Raw genomic sequence first — 19,236 nt, 5'->3', positions numbered from 1 at the left:
TGTTCTTCCTGTTGGAAAGCAAAGCATTGACTGTGGATATAATGCAATTTTGTTTGAAGTGGTAATTAAATGAGAAGCAGTATATTGAGAGGCAGAGTTGCCAATTGCCTAAGAAGGGAGTGGAAATTTTAATCTTTTCATGGTCTTCTGCCACCATTTGCTTAGGAAAGTAAAAGGCATGGGATATCTACCATTGGGAAAGAACTTCTAAACAAAGTGTTGGTTTCCATCCAAGGTCCTGTTTGCAGCCCATTACAAAAAGTGCAAACCTACAAAGCCACGCTGACTTCAGTTCCCAGTGAAGCTCACGTTCGATTATTTCAGTTTTCCAGTTTCTTTGACAGCTGAGCATCAGTCCCGCCTCCACCTCACAGAATTTTAAGATCCTATTCAATAAGCAGAACAAGTATAAACATGGATCCGTACTCCAGTTTTTCTGGAGGGGGGAAGGGGAGAAGAGGAGAAAAAAACATGGAAAGGCACAACAGCACACTCAGCGGGGTGTTTTCATAAGACAGATCACTTTTCTTTAAAATTGGAGTGTTGCCCAAACTTTGAAATTCTTTACTCTCTCGACCGTTCTGGCTAGCCCTGAGCCCTTTCCTTTCGTTTTTCTCTTCCCAGCCTACATTCCCCTCCCTCCACAAGCTCTGCTGACTCTGCTCCCTCCTGTTTCCCCCTTGCCTACACTCTCAGAGTATTGTTGGCTCCATGCCTTACTCAGCCAGGATAGTGTCATGAATACTGCATACTGTTCAAATGTGCACGTCTGATGTGCAAAGTTCTAAAGTGAATGTTTCTGTAGATGGAAACTGAGGGGGGGAATATCGCAACTAGAGTCAAGAAAATTGCTGTGTTTTCTAAAGAGAGAAAGCACATTGAAAATAGTCATTTGTAAATGACACATATGGCTAGCGAATGAATCATATGCAGTGTTCTAAAAACCAGGGTTTGTCATACAAATCACATAAAATAGGGACCTCTGATTAAACCCCATCTCCAGGGCAGTTCAGCTGTACCTCAAACACTGCTACCAATGTTTACCTAACCATTTCAAAGAGATTTCTGTTATGGAAATAAGCAATATCCCTAAGCAGCATATTTAATTCACTGGTGGTTTCTTATACCCCTAAACACGGAGGACATTTTACTTCTTCCTCTTTGCAGCAACATTTCATATATGTCTTATATACATGTTAGCGGACTTCTCAGTCTCTCTCTTCCTCAGATGGAGCACCTCTCATTCTTTCAGTGTGCTCAAATGGCCTTCTATCCAGGCATTGCTCATCCGTGTCTTCTTGCCTCTAAATTCTAAGTGGTGTACAGTCAGTGGATTTTTTGAAATGTGGAGTCCTAAACTGAACAAACTACTTCAGAGGAGGCTCTGTTAGCAATTAGCATTGTGGTGTTTGAGGGGTTTATTTTCTTCTTCCATCAGCACGAGAGAGTTGTTTGATGTTTGATTTCTGAGTCATTTTTAACTCCCCAGGTCCTCTTCTGTCTCCTATCCCATCATTTTGCATCCAGTATTTGTGCAGTTGATTGTTGTGACCTTCAGCTTGCTGATAAGATCTGAAGTATAACACTTAACGTTTGTCTTTACTGAGGCACATCCTATTTATTTCAGACCACTTTTCCATTTTCCTAGGATTGTTTGGGATTCTAATCCTGTTCTCTAGCAGTTTTTGCCATTTGCAACTTTACATGGTCATCCAAGGCATTGATGGAATGACTACACTATGAGTCTCAGTAAAACAACAAGCTGGTGGTAGCTGCCCTTCAAATACAGTTTTTTCAACTAGGAATGTGCCTTCTTTGTGTTACCCATATTCCCTTTGGTTCACTGTGAAAGTGTTGCATGAAGTAGGTTAGGGCATCTTTGGTAGGTTTTTTAGTAACGTCGTAGGAATTTGGATTGATGTCATTTGTGTTGACTGCTACTGATCACCTTGCTATCTTCTCCATGTCTGCTGACTGAATCTTTTTTTTCTCTATTCTTGCCAGCAATTACAGGTAGGTGCACTGGAATCTAATTCTTTCTGTTCTCCTTTTTCTCTTGTGTGTATCTGCCTCATGCCAGTCTTTAAGTATCTCTTTGTCTTCCACAAGTTCTTGAAGACTTTTCTTGAAAACTTGTCTCCCCTACAAGGTTGTTCTCATTGCTTATATCAGACTGACACTTTTTACTTATGCTTCCATGTAATTATTTGAATGAAGGCTGATGTTCTTTTCAGCTGTTTGTGATGTGCCTTTTTATTTTATTCTGGAGTCTTGGGGCCAGGTTCTGACCTAACTTCAGCGCCTCACTATCTTTGGCTGTCAGGAGATGTGATCTTCAGTCAGAAAAAGCCAAGAGCATTTAAACTGTCTTAAGGTAAATCATCCTAACTGTGCCCCAGGCAACATTTAGGAGGTGAAGCCATCTTTGCTTTTTGCCCTTTAAGGCAAGCTCAGCAGATATCTGGCTCATCTGGGAAATGAGCTCACTGAGTTTACATGAAATACACCATTGACTTAACTCTTCTCTCCTTTGAATGTAATACTTCTTTAAAGTGCATTTACAAAGTTATCTTTCTTCCCTTTTGCCACACATTATGGGGTGAAAACCTTGCCCTGCTGAAATCAGTATGAGCTTCAGTTAGGTCAGAAATTTCACCCTAGAATTTAAAGTATGATTATATTGTGCAAGCCTTAGGTAATGTGCTTCATTTTGCTAAGTTCACTTTTCTCTCTAACCACTCTTTGGTCAAAACTAAACAGAAAATAAGGAGAGCAGTGCATATAATCTTGATTTTTGTACAGACGAAACCAATGTTATAAGAATTTTTATGTTTTCAGAACAAGGCCAAGTTCTCTGCAATCTGTTTCATTACATGTTAAATAAATTTGGAGAAAGAATGGATTTGTGTCTCAGTGAACAGTCCCAGGAAATCTGAGTTGAATTGATGACCCTGACATTGGCATTACGTTATGTTTTCACTTTTCCATCTCTAAAATGAGGATAATGATACTAGTATTTCTTTAAAGCCTTTAGAGATCTTTGGCTGAGAACTTTTGGCTATATTCTGTAAGTGACACTTCTTTACTTTCCAGAAACCTTTTCAGGCTTCCATTAAAAAAAATAAATGTGTTCAGCCTTTTGTACAGGCACTTAGAGACTTCAATGTCACTAGACCTGTGAGATCTCTTCCAAAAATGAGTCATGAAAGATGGGCTCTTCCTTTTGCAGCCCTTGGTCTTCCTGCTGAGCTAGAGAAGGTCAGTATTTTTGCCTCCCAGCAGAAACATCCACCAGTATTGATGTTTCCAGGGAATGAGTGGAACAGTTGCCTTGCACGTAGAAAGTGAAGCTTGTATAGGACTCTTCTAATAGAGCGGTTGTTTTGGAGTCCCAGTAGAGAGCTAAGTGCCTTTTAGAATATATTTAAATTAATGAAGGGATTAAAGGATGTTGGTGCTTACAACAGCAGAGAGCTGTTCTTAATGACATAGAATAGTGGTTCAGAAGGGAACAGGTCTGACTACACCATTACATAAGAAACAAGGAGAAAAGAAACCAAGTTTGTGTGAAGATCAAAAATTTTGCGTTTGTAGGAGAGAAGATAAAGAAACTGAGAAATCTTGTAATGTTGTGGCAGCTTCTGGACTATGAGAGTGAAGATTTTCTAATTATCAGGAGGGTTTTGTTTGTTTTTTTAACAGTTGAGGATTTAAAATGAGAAAAGTAGCTGTTTCATAATATTTAGCAGTGAAACGTCCTGAGGTTTTTGTGTGACTCACTTGGTATGGAGTCAAGTAGGGATAAAGTACTTACGTTTCTATATTTCTTAAAATGACTTTTTCAACACGCGGAATGGTTCTGGGGTCTCAGGGGAACAGTCTAGGCCAGACTGACAGTGGAGTTGTGTTGTAGGCTGCCATCCCAACAGAAACGGGAATAAGCAGACAACTTCCATTAGAGGCCACCGTTGAGATTAGAGCAGCATGTCAGAAGTACTGTTTGTGTTCCAAAGAGTAATTGCACGTCACTAGAACATGTCCCACTTTGCTGCATGGTAGAAATAGTCAATATTGGCTTGATGGGGGAAGGAAAGAGAGTTGCATACTGCAAGTGGGAAAAGCTTTAGACCTGTATTTATCTCATGGCATATTTTCTGTGATACTTCCTTGTGAGGACTTGAAAAGCATGTGCACTTCTATTTCAATGATTTGCAGCCTTAAATGTTTTCCAAGTTTCAAATCTAAATTGCTATTCTGGTATTTTTTCTGATGCACTTTTAAAACCAAGGTTTTTCAAACTTCAGCTGCTTGCTTTGGGAAGCCATTCCACTGCCTATTAAATTTTACTATGAAGCATCTTTATCCCAATGGTCTGATTTTTCTTAATTTCTTCCTGTTATGCTTATATCTTTCTCTTTATTTTCACCCACAAAAGTCCTAGCTTCACATCTTCAAATATTTGTATTTCAAGTATTTTATGTAAGCTGTTTCTATGTCCTCTTCATTTTAGGTCTTTTGAGGTCTTTGGATGCCTGTCCTGTGCATCCGTGTATTGTTTTCCCACATTAAGATGATTGGCACCAAATGCATAGTCATAAAATGATCCTTTCCTTGTATGTATATGTACATATTCTACTTATGCCTCTGCCTGTACAGCCTAATCTCTCATTTGGTAATTTGTTGCCAAAGCAGTTAGCAAATTTGTGTTTCACAAGTACCTTTTGCAGGTCATTTCTGAAAGTTTTTTGCCCTGCTTTGTTGCCAAAATGCAAGTTAGCTAATTTAAACTCTTAAGACACATTAGCATAGAGAAATTATTAAAACACTTATTGGGTAGTGGAAAGCTTTTAGGTTAATGGCTGTACATCCAAAGGTGATTGCAAGGAAGGGAAGGCGGGAAGAGTATGTGGGTAATCTCTGCACCTGAGGAAAACCTATGGTAGCCATAGTGATGAGCCCTAGGGCCACTGGCAGTTGGCATCTTTCAGCTCCCCTGCCTTGTGCTGGAAGGCTGCACCACCGTGAAGCAGCTCCAACGTGGGTAGCAGAGTGCCAAGGCTGATTTAAAACTGCAGCTGCGTTTCACTCCCTGTCTTTGCAAGTATTCTGTTGTGAGAGCAAATGATCAGCATCGCTGTGTCCCCCAAGTACTACTCCTTAGGAGGGCATAGGCCTCAGCTCAAGCTCAGCACTTCATACAGCCCTCTGTAACTGTACAAGCGCTGCTAGCCTTATTGAAACTTATGTTCACTTTGCACTTTTTGTACAAGGGTGAATGATCCTGCAGAATACGAGGCAACAGAGGAATAAGTCAATTTTCTTAATTTCTATCTGATATATTTCCTTATGTTTTCAAGATGTATCTTCTTTTTATCTCTAGTTGACATTGCTCTTTTCTGAAGTCCCAGTGTGGTGTTTGCTTTTTATCTTAGGCATTCAGCGTATTTTCCCAGTCTGCATTTCCTTAGCCTATTCCTTATAGCTTTTTCCAGTGAGATTGTTAGTGAAGATATATAAAGGGGACTTATAAGAAAGATGAAAAGAGACTTTTTCCAAGGCCTGTAGTGACAGGACAAGGGGCAAGAGTTTGAAACTGAAAGACAGTAGGTTTAGATCGGACATAAGGAAGACATTTTTTTACAATGAGGGTGGTGAGACACTGGAACAAGTTGCCCAGAGAAGTTGTGGATGGACCTTCATTGGATGTGTTCAAGGTCAGGATGGACAGGGTGTTGAGCAACCTGTCCTAGTGTAAGATGTCCCTTCCCATGGCAGGGGGGGTTGTACTAGATGATCTTTAAAGGTCCCTTCCAACCCAAACCATTCTATGATTCAGACCTGAAGATAATTTGACCTATTTGACAGGTATTTCGATGTTAGGATTTATGTCTGTTCTTTGTTCACTGGTGTAATATTTAACATCCTGCTCAAGTTATCTGAATTCAGTTCTTCCTTCTTTTTCTCAGCCCAGCAAGACCTGGGCCAAAGCTGTTTTCTTTGTGGGTACTAATGCTTGATTCAGCTGTACAGGTTCTCGCTGCTTCTTTTGTCAGCCTAGGAGGACACTTACAGGAAAGCGCTTATTGCACCTTGGGTTTCCATCATACACTTCTGGTTCAGAGGAATGCTTTGTGCTGTGTTTCCTTAGCTAGACGAAGAAAGCATTTCATTTTCAAACCATTGGAGAGAGTGTGTTCTGCAAACAAAACTTCTCTTTACCTTGCCGCATTACTCTCCTTGATGGTATATTGATTTACTTCACTCAGCCAAGTTGGGCCAAGCCCAGCTTTCTGCCTAATTATGTATCTCAGCATCTTGCAATTTCACATCTTAAGGAGGACTCAGACTTGTTCCTCCATGCTGGGATCAAGCTCTGTAACTGCAGGTTCTTCCTGTGCATTTCTTTTTGGGCTCATGATGAACAAACATGGTGCAGGTATACCTGGAGGCAAAAGCAGCAGGTTCCATCCCAGACTTTGAACACCTTGTCAGCAGCGCATGGGATTTCTGCTCCTGCAGCAGACCTCTGCTTTCCCATGTGGCATTGTGCAAATGAACAGGACTGGGCAGAGAGTTGAGTCTGAAAGTTTGCTGTAGAGGTGCTTGAGTCCTCTTCTCTGCAGAGGTTGTGTTGAGGATGTGCAGGCTAAGGTGTCTTGAGCATAGAAAGTCTCTCCAGCCATTTAATTTCCTTCAGAAGATTTCTTTCTTTGTCTAACAGCAGCATGTAGCTTGGTGTTCAGAGTTTGTGCTATTTCTAGCCATAAGCGTTTAAGTTAGTGTAAAATTTCATATCACTTCTTTAAGAATACGGTTCAGTCTGGTCCTGTGTTATGGTGATGTTTGCTCACATGGTTAAGCTTGTCAGAAGATGTGGTCTGAGCTCCTGAGCTGATGTGATGGCTCACTGCTGCCAAAGGGATTTAAGCATCTGAATGGGGTCTGGTTGTCAGGTAAGCATGAGAATAGGTGAGATGGGAGATGTGGGGATAGAAGAGTTGAGTGCAGCACCCCCACTTTCCCCAACAGCTTTTGAGATATACTAGCCTGACTCAGTGTCTTCTGAGGTTTTAGCAGCTCTCTGCCACTGGGAGAAGCAGACCTGCCTTGCTCCTGGCCACTTGCTTCCTGTGTGTTGGTAGCTAACTGACCCCCCTGAGGCAGCTCAGCTCACTAAACCTCCAGAAAATTAACTATTTATAAAACTGTGAGCTCTCCAACTGTCTCAGCAGGTCAGCTCAGCACTAGAGCCTGTTTCAGAGGGCAGCAAGGTGTCTCTCCTAGGAGCAAACCTCAGACTGACCTGTCTGTCCTGTGAAACAACAGCCTGTCCTAGGTCCTTCCCCTAGACTGAGGTTCGGTGCTTGACCAATGCCTTTAGACTGCCTCTAAACCTAAGAAAAGAATAATTCACTGATTTAGCTGCACCCAGATCTCTCCTAGTACAGATGAAGTGGAGTGTTAAAAAAGCTGCTTTGACATTCATGCTTCCTGTTTGACAGAATAGTTACCATATTTTTAAGTAACCTTTTATAGTGCACATGGCTGTATAATTTACAAATTGCATATTACTAGAGCAGAACACTAAATTTTGTATTCAGATACTGTGATACTTTTTGTACGGCTTTGTTAGAACATGAATTTTCAGTCAGAAATAGCGATGTTTTCCCTCTTCCTTTTGCTGGAGGTTGGTGATAGAGGACTGTTTTCAGCAGAAGACAACGCTGTAGTTCATACCAGCAATTCAGCTTTAATGCAGTAATAATGAAAAGAAAAAAGTTTGTATTTATTTACTGGCCAATTATCCAATTTCTTAGGATTGGTCTTCACTGGAAGATAAAATGAAGAGAAATGCAAAAGGGAAATTAAGTCATTAATGTACTCTTTGCTTCTAGCTTTCACTTCATTTGATTGTAAATTGTTTGCAGTAAAATTGCAAATTAGTGGCTTGGATAAAGCTCTATAAATTCCTTCAATATCAGATTTAAATGAGGAGGAATCGGGCCTCTAACCTTCATGGAGTATAGCTGTCGCTGGATGCATTCCTAGGGGCTAATTATCCATTCCTCCATATCATTTGCGTGAACTCTCAATTGCTCACTGTTTAATGCAGATTGGGTGGATGCTGGAAAATGACTAAGATGATGTGAGATGGAAACTGAGGCAGGGAGATGCTCCCTCTACCAAACACAGATCTCGGAAGACATGCCGCATCTCACACCAGGCTTCTGAATGGGAGCGGCTCTCAAAAACCCATGTTGCTTTCCAAGAGTAATGCAAAATTTACACCCAGAGCTGGCAGAGAGAGAGACAGGGTTACACGGAAAGTACGTTTTCTAAATCTTGTAAGAAGAGCAGGTTGAAATAGCCATCCCTCCTGGAAAGGAAAAATACCACACAAACTGCACAGTCAGTTGTGTCTGTACCTCTTACCTAGGTACACGGGAAGTGTCCTAAAACATAGGCAAGGTAAATTTTAGCTTATTGTGAGGTATTATTACTGTCACTTCATTTATTTTATGACTGACATAACTTCTTGTTTATCACACAGCTAAAAGAACAATTCTTCCATTCTCAGCCCTGTGAAGCAGCATCTTTTGTCTCACCTGTATTGCTTTTAACAAAAGCCAAAGTAATAGGAAGAATAATCTTTATGGGCAATATTCTGAATTTTTAGAGAACAGCCATGGAGTGGGAGAGAGAGGAGGAGAGATCCTTTTATCGCGGGTCCATTGGCTGTGCGGTGGCTGTGGCCAGCCTGGAGGGAAGGGTCGATGGCTGGAGGTGGGTCTGCATGTGCTTGTTGTAGCCAGATGTATGGGAAGAGGGCGCTTCTGTGATGCAGAAAATTCTAGCTCTAGTTTGTGTGCACAAATAGCTGGATCCAGGTATTAATTAGCGAGCATGATTTGTTTGGCGAGTCGAAGATGAAAGGAACTCTTGTCTTCCTGTCAGAACGATTTTGTCTGCGTTGTGCTGTCTGATAAATCAGGTTGCATAATGGGGGTATTGTGTGGATTTTCCAAGAGCAAATCAGAATATGGTGGTATTAGACCCTTTTCCCCTCCCCCGCCCCCCTCTGGTGCACTCCTTATGGCTATGGAAGAGCTTCTGCTCCCTTTACTGTCAGGTTTAACTGCCTTTGTACACCACGTGGTGGCTCCTGCTAGGTGTACTGGGCATTAGTCTGGCAGTCAGCGGAGAAGGCTTCGTTACCTCAGGCATTCAGGACACAATGCTGGTCACGTGTCCTGTTTTTTGGACTTTGAACCTCTATCTAATTCTGACTTATTTCCCCTGATTCAATGATCCTTCAGCCTGGAAAGGGTAAGGAGCAACACTCATCTATTGTCAGCTTTGTTCAAGCCATGGGGAAGTACAGTAGTTGCTGTTCTGCTCTGTTTGTAAAACACCAAGCAAGAGCAAAATGCTTGAATAGAACGAGCAAAAATAAAAACAAAACTGTGAGGCAAATCCTATTTATCTTTCTCACTGGGTAAATGCAGCCACACAGTCTGGGAGTACAGTATATATAGAGCTTGGGCTTTCTATGGGTGGGAATGCATTTGCAAGGACAGGAGGTTACCTGCAATTGTCAACAGTGTCATTAAGCTGAAACAAAACAGGGAGATAAAAGATACAGGGATTTGGGTTTGAGTTTTGAGGTTGTTGTGTGGGTTTTGTTTGTTTGTTTTTACCGCTTTTTGTTCTGCAAACATGAGGATGTCTTTTCTGTGGCTTTGTTCCTTTAGACACAGTTTGTGTCCTTAATAACTGCTTATCTTTTTGAATTAAGTTATGCTGGTTTAACACTATGCAGAAGCCAAGTCTCAGAGAAGTGCTGGATGTCCCTGGCTTTTTTCAATTGGATATATTGTGTCACTAGAACAGTTGATTTTCACCAGCGCCCGGGTAGTACACCCAGTATGCAGTCACATTATCTGCTGGCTCTGGAGCTTTTATTGCTTACGCTGTCACTGCCTATTAAGAATTAGTGAGCAGCGTGCACTAGATTGTTTTAGACGTGGTATATATATAATTCCTAACATACCCTGACAGACCGTGCTATCCCAGCTGCGCTGTGTTGGTAGAACTGGAAGGAATATCAGCCGCTGTTGTTGATTTTGGAATATAGGTTCATTTACAGCCTCCAATTCTTATTTATACAGAGCTTTATGAAACAGGCATCTGTTGGGATGATAGTTTCTGTCCAGAGGTGAATCTGTCTAGAGGCTTGGCACCAGAAGTATCTTCCAAATTCTGCACAGATTTGGAAGACCATGTATCACCCATGTTTCATGAAGAAGAATATTTTCAAACTTGCCTTTACACACAAGATTTCCTAAGGAGCGAGAAGACACATGATTCTTAAAGAAAATACTATCTTGTGGCAGAAAGCAGAAGAGAGAACACTGGATGCTTTTTGCTCAGTTGTTTGTGAAATTGGTGATAGGTGCTTAGAGGGCTTGATCCTATTGCTTGTTGGACCATTTGAGTCATTTGTGGACTGTGGATAAACAAACATTAGATCTTTCATGTTGAAGTAGACAAATGAATTTTTCTGAGTGCTCTGTGTTTGCTTCTCATCTGTCTTATATATCTCCTGTATATTTTATATCTATAGAGTGGTGTGAAAAAGACTCTAGCTCGCCAGCTTAGATCTTGGAGTGAAGGAAGAGAGAGAAGCCGGCTGTGACACTTTCAAGCAGAGGAGAAGTCCGCAAATGGGGAAAGATGATGAAGACAAACAAATGTGAAAAATAGGGACATGAATGGTAAAACATGGAGAGAAAAACATAGGGAACAGGACAAAGGAGGAAGCGAAACATAAGGAAACTGAAGTGCGAGTGTCAAAGAAAAGAGAAAATGAGGGAAGCAAATAGAGAAAACCAGAAAGATTATGTAGTCGTCAAGTCTTTTTTAAAATATGTAAACCCAGAAGCATTTCAAGATGTGAATGTGTATGTATAGAAATGAATATGTAGTTTGAGCCTTTTAAAATATAGGCTGTAATCTTGAATTTTTCAACTCAAATTGGAGACCTGTGGACTTAGTGGAGCCATGTCCCTTGTAGTTATACTAACAGATGGCCACATCAGTGGTGTCTCACGTAGAGCATTCCTCCATCTTATTGCTCCTCTGCTCTGGGTTGTCCCTATTCTGCCATATGGCCAACAGTGATAAACGGTGAGGACGCAAGAGCTGGTTCTGCTGGTAAATGACTGCCTGTGAAGAGGTGAATCCAGACGGATCGGTTACCTGGTTTTAAAATGTAAAAACATGTGTGAGACTAAAGGGTGGGCACAAGGAACGTTGTGCTACTGTGTTGTTTTGGATGAAATGGGGTATTTGAAGCATGGCAGTAGCCAGCAGAATGGTAAAGACAGTACCCAGCGCATGCCAAATGCATGTGCTAAATAGCCAACAGAAACACCAACAGAAAAAAAAAAATCAAGAAACCCTTCCCCTGGGGACAACAACATAACGTGTTTCTATAAAAACTTGTTTTGTTGTTTTGGGAAAACGTGTATGCTAGTTAAATGAAACGTTCACTCCTGTCAATTGAGAATTGACAGGAGGAACACCTAAGCAGACAAGTAGCCGCAAACTGTCTGAAGGCACATTTTTGGAGCCCTGTCTAGTCTACAGCTTTCGAGTTCCTCCTTTTTCCAAACTATAATGTGAAAATTTAAAATTGGCAATGAAATACATCAGGAAACTTAAAAGCAAATGGCAGTTGGCGAGGGGAATGTAGTACTTGGATCTTCTGTATATCAAGGTAAAGGAAGCATGTTTTCTATTGTTTGTGTATCTGCAAAGCTGTGGTATTATTAGAAACTCATTACAAACAGAGGAGCTCAAAATAAAACTCATTTAGGAATAGTTGTACTGCTCAGTTTAGCGCACTGGTATTTACAGCCAACTAATCTGAATCCCTCTATCCCTTAGAAATTGTCAGTCCTTTCGAAGGTGTGAGCATCTTCCCACACTGCCAGATTTGAATATTTAATCTAGAGAATGAACTTGAGCTGAAATGCAACTCCTTTGGCAATGGAAAGTGCCTTTGAAGTTTTTGGATCTTCTACGTTCCATGTTTCCTGTTTTAAATTAAAAGAACAAAGCACTCTCGAATAGCGCACTGTAAGCACCCTGCGAAACCTGCATCTCAGACATCTGGCCGCCTGACGTGAGGAGCCAGACAGGAGATCTGGGGGCATTTCATTCATCTTCCCATCAAACGACCTGCCCTAGGTAAGAGAAGTTCATGCAAGTCAGAGCTAATGTGGTTGGTCGTATCTGCCATTACAGGGCAGCCAGACTAAAGGCTTCATAAAGAAAGCTTACTCCTGCACTTTGTTGATGAGGATGATGAAATACTCCACACTAGCCATTGTAGGACTTACAATTATGATCTCTTGGACAGAAAAAGCCCCAAATTCATTGCACCTGCCTTTCTCTGAATTTCATAGGTAATTTCTGATAGGCCTTCCATGTTTTTTGCTGTCTGTAGACCACGACCTCTCCTAGCTTCCAGGCAAGAAGATTCTTGATCCCGCTTAAACTGCGAAGCTTCTTAGGATGTGCCTGTTCTGCAGGCACGAAGAAACCCAGGCCAGATGAGGTTTATGGCACTAAAAGCTTTGCGTCTGAAAAAATAAGGAATTGAAATCAACTTGAAACTTACCTAATTGCACCAGGTCTAGAATATGATTTTCAGTCTAGACTCAGGGTGGAAGTAATTTTAGCAGCACTGATGGTGAATCTCTCCCTCTGGGCTGAACTATGCCCTCTCATCTTCGTGTACTACCTTGGAGCATTCAGTGTTAGTCTTTGGGCTGTGCTGTCCCTGTGCAGAAAGTGACGAAAAGTACAGTGTAGATTCCAGCAGCACAGAGATGCAGAAAACAAATAGCTCAGCTTATCTTTCCCCAAAACTATTGCTACCACACTGGGTTGGAGAAAATCAGCTTGTGAGCAGGGATCAGGCTGCCCAGAGAGGTGGTGGAGTCACCATCCCTGGAGGTATTTAGAAGACCTGTAGACACAGCACTTGAGGGCATGGTTTAGGAGGCATGGGGGTGTTGGGTTGACAGTTGGACTTGACAATCTTAGAGGTCTTTTCCAACCTTTATGATTCTATAATCAGGTAGTTGAAGTAGGGTCTAAGCAAGGCAGAGGTGAGGACAAAGGAGAGCTGGAGGATGCCTTTGGCCAAGTCTCAGTTGTCCTGGACAGTTGTAATTTAGAAACACAGCTGGATTCTTCTGTGCCACCAAGCTCTTGAGTGGCAACCTCTGTGGTTAATGATTTCTGCCATTTCTAGTTGGTGGAGAGATTCTGTTCTAGCTAAGTTATGATTTTATAGGACTGTCATGTCCCATCTGGGCTAGAGCAACGCAGTATACTTGGGCATACAGCCATTGGTTCTTAGGCGACTGCAGTCACACAGAGCGCTGCAGCATTTCCCCTCGGCAGCGTGTACTCGTGGTAGTACAATGCGCCGTTTCTTTTCTCTGAAGTACCCCGACAGCTGCTGGGCCAGTTGGCAATCGGAACAGGGAGCAAGAGCCTGTGCTGGCTGCTGACTTTTTGGTGACACCTAGTTTGTCAGACTGTCTAGCTAGCTATCACAGACGGGGTCTGGAACAGTTTTTATGGTAAAACATCTGTCGTATTTATAAACCCGCACTGATGCTTGAAGAGCTGTTTGAAAAATTGTATATGCCATTTTTAGGTGAAGTTTGAAAAACCTGGTGTATATCATATAGATCATACACATCATGCATAATCATAAACATCATATATCATCATAAAATACTGAACATCATCACACAGCATGTGTATCTCTGCACAATGCCAGGGATCAAGGTTATAGATAAAATGGCAGGAGATGGAAAGAAAATAATATTCCCACTTCTATTAAAGCTCCAGTGGCCAGTATGTTTGGATATTACTCTTTAAGAAATCAACAGTTGTTTGGCCAGAGTGACTCAAGTAATTACTGGCAGGACTTTCTTTTTTATTGTTACAATCTTATGCTTTTGCCTATGTAATTACAGAATTTCATGATTTCTTTTTCTGCATGATTCAGGTGTTGCCTTGCTGGTAGAAAATTTTGGCCAGACTAATAGTGAGAGATTTGTATTTCTTTTAAACTGGGTTCCATAAGCCGGTCAGAACCTCTTCGTAAGCATGCTGACAGGCAGTTGAAGGCATCCAAACCCTTTTTCTCTGGCAAAAACTCTGTAGTGGTGTCAGATGGATTATGTTTTTCTGCTGTTGCCCTTTGGATGGGAGCTGGTTGCTGATTACGAATCAGGAGCCAGGGGTGCTGTGGGAGGGTTTGCGGAAGGTTACACGCGGACTAGCAGTTAGTGCTGTGCCATAGGAGCGGAGCTGTAGCACCAATTTGCTGGTCCTGAGGACCTGATGTCCACGTGAATGTATTTTTGAGGCCCTGGTTTGGTCCCACATGCTCCATCAGTGGCTCACGTGCCTGGAGAGCTGCTCCAGATTTAGTTACACCCCGAAGGAATCCCATTTATGGGCTCTGAGGTAGCACTGTGCGATCTTGGGAGAGCTGCTGATCTGAACTACAAATTGGTGTAGGCACAACTGTTAAATGTCTGGCCTTATCTCTTGAATAAGTAAATGGAGACCATAGCAACAGGCTCTCGGAGGAAGTGGCAATACTAGTTCTGACTTGTTAGCTAAAATCAAGGTCCAATAAAAAAAACCCAACCTATTTAAAAAAAAAAAAAAATCTTTTAATGTTATTGACTTGGCTTCAGATACAGGAGAAAATGAGGAAGCTCTTTCTGGGGCTACAACAAAAAGGGAAAAGGGAATCACTGTTAAAACAAGAGCGTAAGATGCCAGAAACACTAGTGCAATTATCTCTCTAGGATAGCTGCAGATATTTTGACATAGCCTATGATGACTAAGCCAATAGATTCAAGAAGTGCCTATGTATTGAGAGAATAAAGCAGTTACAGACTTATACTAGTATTCTTAAATTTTTTTATTTAAAAAAAACCCACTCCACCCACCTTAAAATCAAAATCTAATTACCCAAAATGAAAACGTTTCCTAAACAGTCTCGGTTGGAGCATGTGCTGCCGAACTGAAGATTTCATACTAATTGAACTGTGTTATGGCGAATGCATCAACATAAAGGGGGTAATAAGGCGGCTGTAAAGAAAAACTGCTTGAAGTTTCTCACGTGAGGTGTTCACTACGGGCCCATTTTCAAAATGCTGTCACTTAAATAAATTAACAAATTTCTGCATATTGAGCTATGGTGTTCAGCTGTCCCATAAGCAACATCATTTCCTACAAACCTAAACGGACTTTTCACAAAATAGAAGTCTTTAGAGCGCTAACACAATTAACTTCGTAAATTTGTTTTACTGAAGGGGAAAAGCCGTTTAAAAAAGTAATTTTTACATACTGTGTTGGTTTTTGTATTTAATGTGACAGTCTATCGTATCTTGACTTTGCAGCCAATAAATCTTTTTTTAACCTAAATCTGGGATGAAGGAAGCTATTAATGTGGCTTGCTTAACGTGTTCAAGTTATTCTGCATTAATTTGAACACAAGGTAGCATTGCAACTGCACCATCAACCAGAAAACTTCTCAATTCTTGTTAAGCACGTTTTGCTCCTGGTCATGTTGGCTGCCTAAAGTGTACTGAAACACAGCTTGAACTGACTGGGATTTGTTAGTCTTCATCTTCTGCCACTTCACCCTTCTGCCCCGATTTGTATTCCTGCCCTCCAGCGCAACGCTACTCAGAAATCTCTCGTTCTCCTGCACCGTCAGGCCAGCGCCTTTGCTCTTTGAAAATGCGTTGTTGCAGCTTCTGCAAATCATGGAAGAAAATTACATTATCGTACAAGCTATTCCTCTGTTCCCGGCGTTAACTATTCGCATTTTTACCCTCCTAGTTCCGTTCCCTCGCCCAAGTAGTTCAGCCCGGACTGACGTACCTTCAGAAGCCATCGAGGGGCTGAGAGTCCTGGCCTGCGTTCTCAGCAGAACAATGTGGAGTCCTGGCAATCGTTCACTGTCATTTTAGGAGAGGATTGGCTCGTTTAATTGTTTTTACATAAATACCAAGACGATCATAGCTTTTATCTGTCAGTGCTTGCTGCAATTTTTTTTTTTTTCCCTTAAACACCAAGTCAGTGAACAGATTTTTACAATTTGTAGCTGCTCAGTCATTTTGTATGGCTTTTTAATCTCTAGAGGCCAGATGGAAGCGTGATCCTTCAGCATTGCTTGCTTTGCATAATGTGGGGATTGGAACTACATTTGAATAGCACATAGTCTTAGAAGTGTAAGTATGTAAATATTTTTCTTTTCCATCCATGTATTTTTCTCTTCTAACGTTTTGGTTTGGTTTTCTTGAATGAGAGTTTTCTACAGGCAAAACTGTCACAAACAAGTAAATGCTGTGCCCTGACAGAAGAGCCTTACACAGAAGAAAACAGTGATTTTGGTCAAGGAGATTTGAGACAGAAACTGACGCTCAAGTGGTGTTTCTGAGACAGCTGATGACTTACCTTGGTTTCAGGGCACTGATAAAACTGCTGTTGGACTGATCTGGAATGATGTGGGGGTTTTTTGGGGTTTGGTTTTGTTTTTTAATTCTTCAGAAGCTTTATTTCAAGCTCTCCTACAATCCTAACTTTGATTTTAGTTGTACTTATGGATATATTCTCTTCTGTCAGACTGCAATCAATTGATTGAAATCCATAAACAATAAGCATCAAGTTTGAATTTAAGATACAGCAACAAGATGCTATCGGAAGAAGTTTTACGTACTTGAGCAGCTTTTTATAGCTAACTCCCTCCATAGTCAGATCCTGTCACGCTCTTAGCGATAGGAAGCGAATGGCTTTCCCCCAATGTTTGTTGAAGCCCATGTGACAAATCCTACATGGCACCTGAAGGACACTTGCGCACCTGTTTGTGGAAGGGTTACATAAAGAGTCCTGCGACATATTTTAGCATCTACCATTAAGCTGAGCAACTTGACCTGCTCTACCCTTTGTAGGTTACATGGTATTAAATTAGCAACGAGAAATAGAAAAAGAAAAAAAAAAAAAAAAGACATACTAACATGAAAAAACACATTTTATTGCACTTAAGTTATAAGAAAATAAAATTTCTAAGTGAATCAAACCATAGACACAATCCCTTTAAAGGTTGTTTTCCTCCATCATGTCAGGTTGTTACATAACTAAAATTAACCAACTGGAATCTGATTGTTTTAAATCAGACTATAAATAAAACAAAAACAAAAAAAAAAAAGGAGGAAAAAAGATCGCCTAGGATACAGTGTTAAACCACTTTCACAGTTCAGCTTGAGTTGTGGCTCTTGGAGAATGAGGCAAACCATTTGACTCTTTCATTTCTTGTTTTGTTTGCATGTGACATCTTTACAAAAACGTACGTTTTTGCTCTGTCAGTTCCTCCCAGCAATAACTGTAACAGTTGTTTTTTTTTCTCAAATACTGTAAAACACTAAGACTGACCAGCAACTTTATTTTCATTTTTGTATTTTATAATATTTTTAAAAAATTTTGTCAGTTTTTTTTTTAATGTATGTTCATTCCATTCACCACAGCCCTCACAAAGAAAAATTTCCCCACAGAACAGGCTGCAATAGCTTTGTTCTAAGGAATGTGTTTTAATTTTTGCCCAGAAAAAAGAAAATAAGCTTTGCACACACACTCAATTCTTTATTTGCAGGCAAACTTCACTCGTAATTGTCTGAAACTCTTCCACTCTCAGCCTCTTAGAGGCACAGTTGGCTGAAGTTTCAGTGGCAAAAAGTCTTTTTTCTGTAACCAAACTAGAGCAAATTTGGAATTCAGTCTGGGACTAAAACGTCACAGCAGAAAAAAAAATAAAAAAAAATAATTTGCTTTTCTTTCTTTCATTTAGCAGCATAAATAAGTTTGGCCACTGGGAATACAGTACAGGGGTGGGACAACAATCCCGTAATTGAAGACCTACTTCTAGCACCAGCATTGCGAATTAAATCCATCAGAGGACTCTCAAAACCCAGGACAACTTGCCACCTCAGAGCAACTTTTGCGTTGAAGAGTGTAGATGGAAGCAACAGTAAATAGATTAAACAGAGGCTAATACTGTGATTGACATTGGCAATGGTTGGCAAAAAAAAAGAGAGGAATAAAAGGAAAAAAAAAGAAAAAGCTCTGATAAAACTGTACAAAACAATTCACAGTAATATTTTAGCTTTTCCACACCAGGAATGGACTCCTTGCTTTTGTTTGTTTTTGTGGTGTGTTTTTTTTTTTTGTTATTTTTCATTGCAGATGCTCTCTAGTTTTTGAAAGTCAACCAGTGACTGCTCGTGGAGGTTGGAAGGGACCGCTGGAGGTCGTCCGGTCCAACCCCCCGCTCAGAGCGGGGCTAAGGGAGAGCGCGTTGCTCGGAGGGGCTGCCGGGACCCAGGGGCGCATGAGCAGGCTCACCTGTGCAGCTTCTTTCAAGAGCTTTGTGGTAAAATAACCTGTTAACAAGAACTGTAACAATTTATTTTTTTCACCTCCAACTTGCTCAAGGAGCACGGGAGGAAAGTAAGGAAATAATTGCACCTGGTTTCATTTCGAAAGTCGTATTTTTGCAAAGCTGCCCCGGTCAAAAGTGTAGCCTTTTTATGTGACGAGACAGCAAATGCCTCTCTTGTCAGTTACAGTTTGTCACCTTTGTCGTCTCCTTCGTAGTCTGTAGGTCTTTAGGATCTGTTGCCCCAAGCCAACATCCTGCACCACCAAGGACAAGGGATTTTTTTTCCTTTTTCTTTTTTTTCTTTTTTCTTTTTTTTTCAGGGGGAGGGAAAGGAGAACATCGTCTACACGTTTGGACAAATTCATCTTTCTGCCCTTCACTTCATATCCACGTCAAAGTCCAACACCAGCAGCTTTGTTTCCTCAGTCCCGTTGCGGCTCCCAACCGCACACACTAGCTTTGTGTTAGAAGCTCTGATCCGCCACACGACGCCTCCGCTTCCCCCGCTCTCCAATGTGACTAGATTTCGGATAAATTCACCCGTTTTCAAGTCCCAAAGTTTTACAGTCCCATCATCTGAACTGGTAATTACAAAGTTCTTGTTGAACTGTAAACAGGTCACAGCACTCTGATGCTTGTTGGGACCTGTAAGGGTAAACCAAAGCGTTTTTATTTGTAATGAGAAAGCAACG

At 41.1% G+C, this 19,236-nt stretch overlaps 1 protein-coding gene and 1 long non-coding RNA gene across 4 annotated transcripts in view; one reads left to right on the top strand and one right to left on the bottom strand.

The window, feature by feature from the left end:
- The window catches only part of LOC135313100 (uncharacterized), a 136,039-nt gene extending 117,481 nt beyond the window's left edge, over positions 1-18,558 (top strand). Inside the window, exons 1-2 of one of the 2 annotated variants that reach the window (XR_010372691.1) lie at positions 11,965-12,252; positions 16,250-18,558. This is a non-coding gene — a long non-coding RNA (uncharacterized LOC135313100). Of the gene's footprint in view, positions 1-11,964; positions 12,253-16,249 lie in introns of those variants that run through there. The other variant, XR_010372690.1, reaches the window with a different exon arrangement.
- FBXW7 (F-box and WD repeat domain containing 7) overlaps positions 17,123-19,236 on the bottom strand; it is a 190,657-nt gene continuing 188,543 nt past the window's right edge. For both annotated transcript variants that reach the window (XM_064449876.1, XM_064449877.1), the window contains one exon: positions 17,123-19,189. In XM_064449876.1, coding sequence (XP_064305946.1) covers positions 18,921-19,189 — 269 coding nt within the window. In that variant the 3' untranslated portion in view covers positions 17,123-18,920. The remainder of the gene's footprint in view (positions 19,190-19,236) is intronic.

The sequence above is a fragment of the Phalacrocorax carbo genome, chromosome 4 (assembly GCF_963921805.1).
Source record: "Phalacrocorax carbo chromosome 4, bPhaCar2.1, whole genome shotgun sequence".
NCBI classification, from domain to species: domain Eukaryota; kingdom Metazoa; phylum Chordata; class Aves; order Suliformes; family Phalacrocoracidae; genus Phalacrocorax; species Phalacrocorax carbo.
The sequence above is the reverse complement of the archived record's forward strand: the minus strand, read 5'-3'. Positions and strand labels throughout refer to the sequence as shown.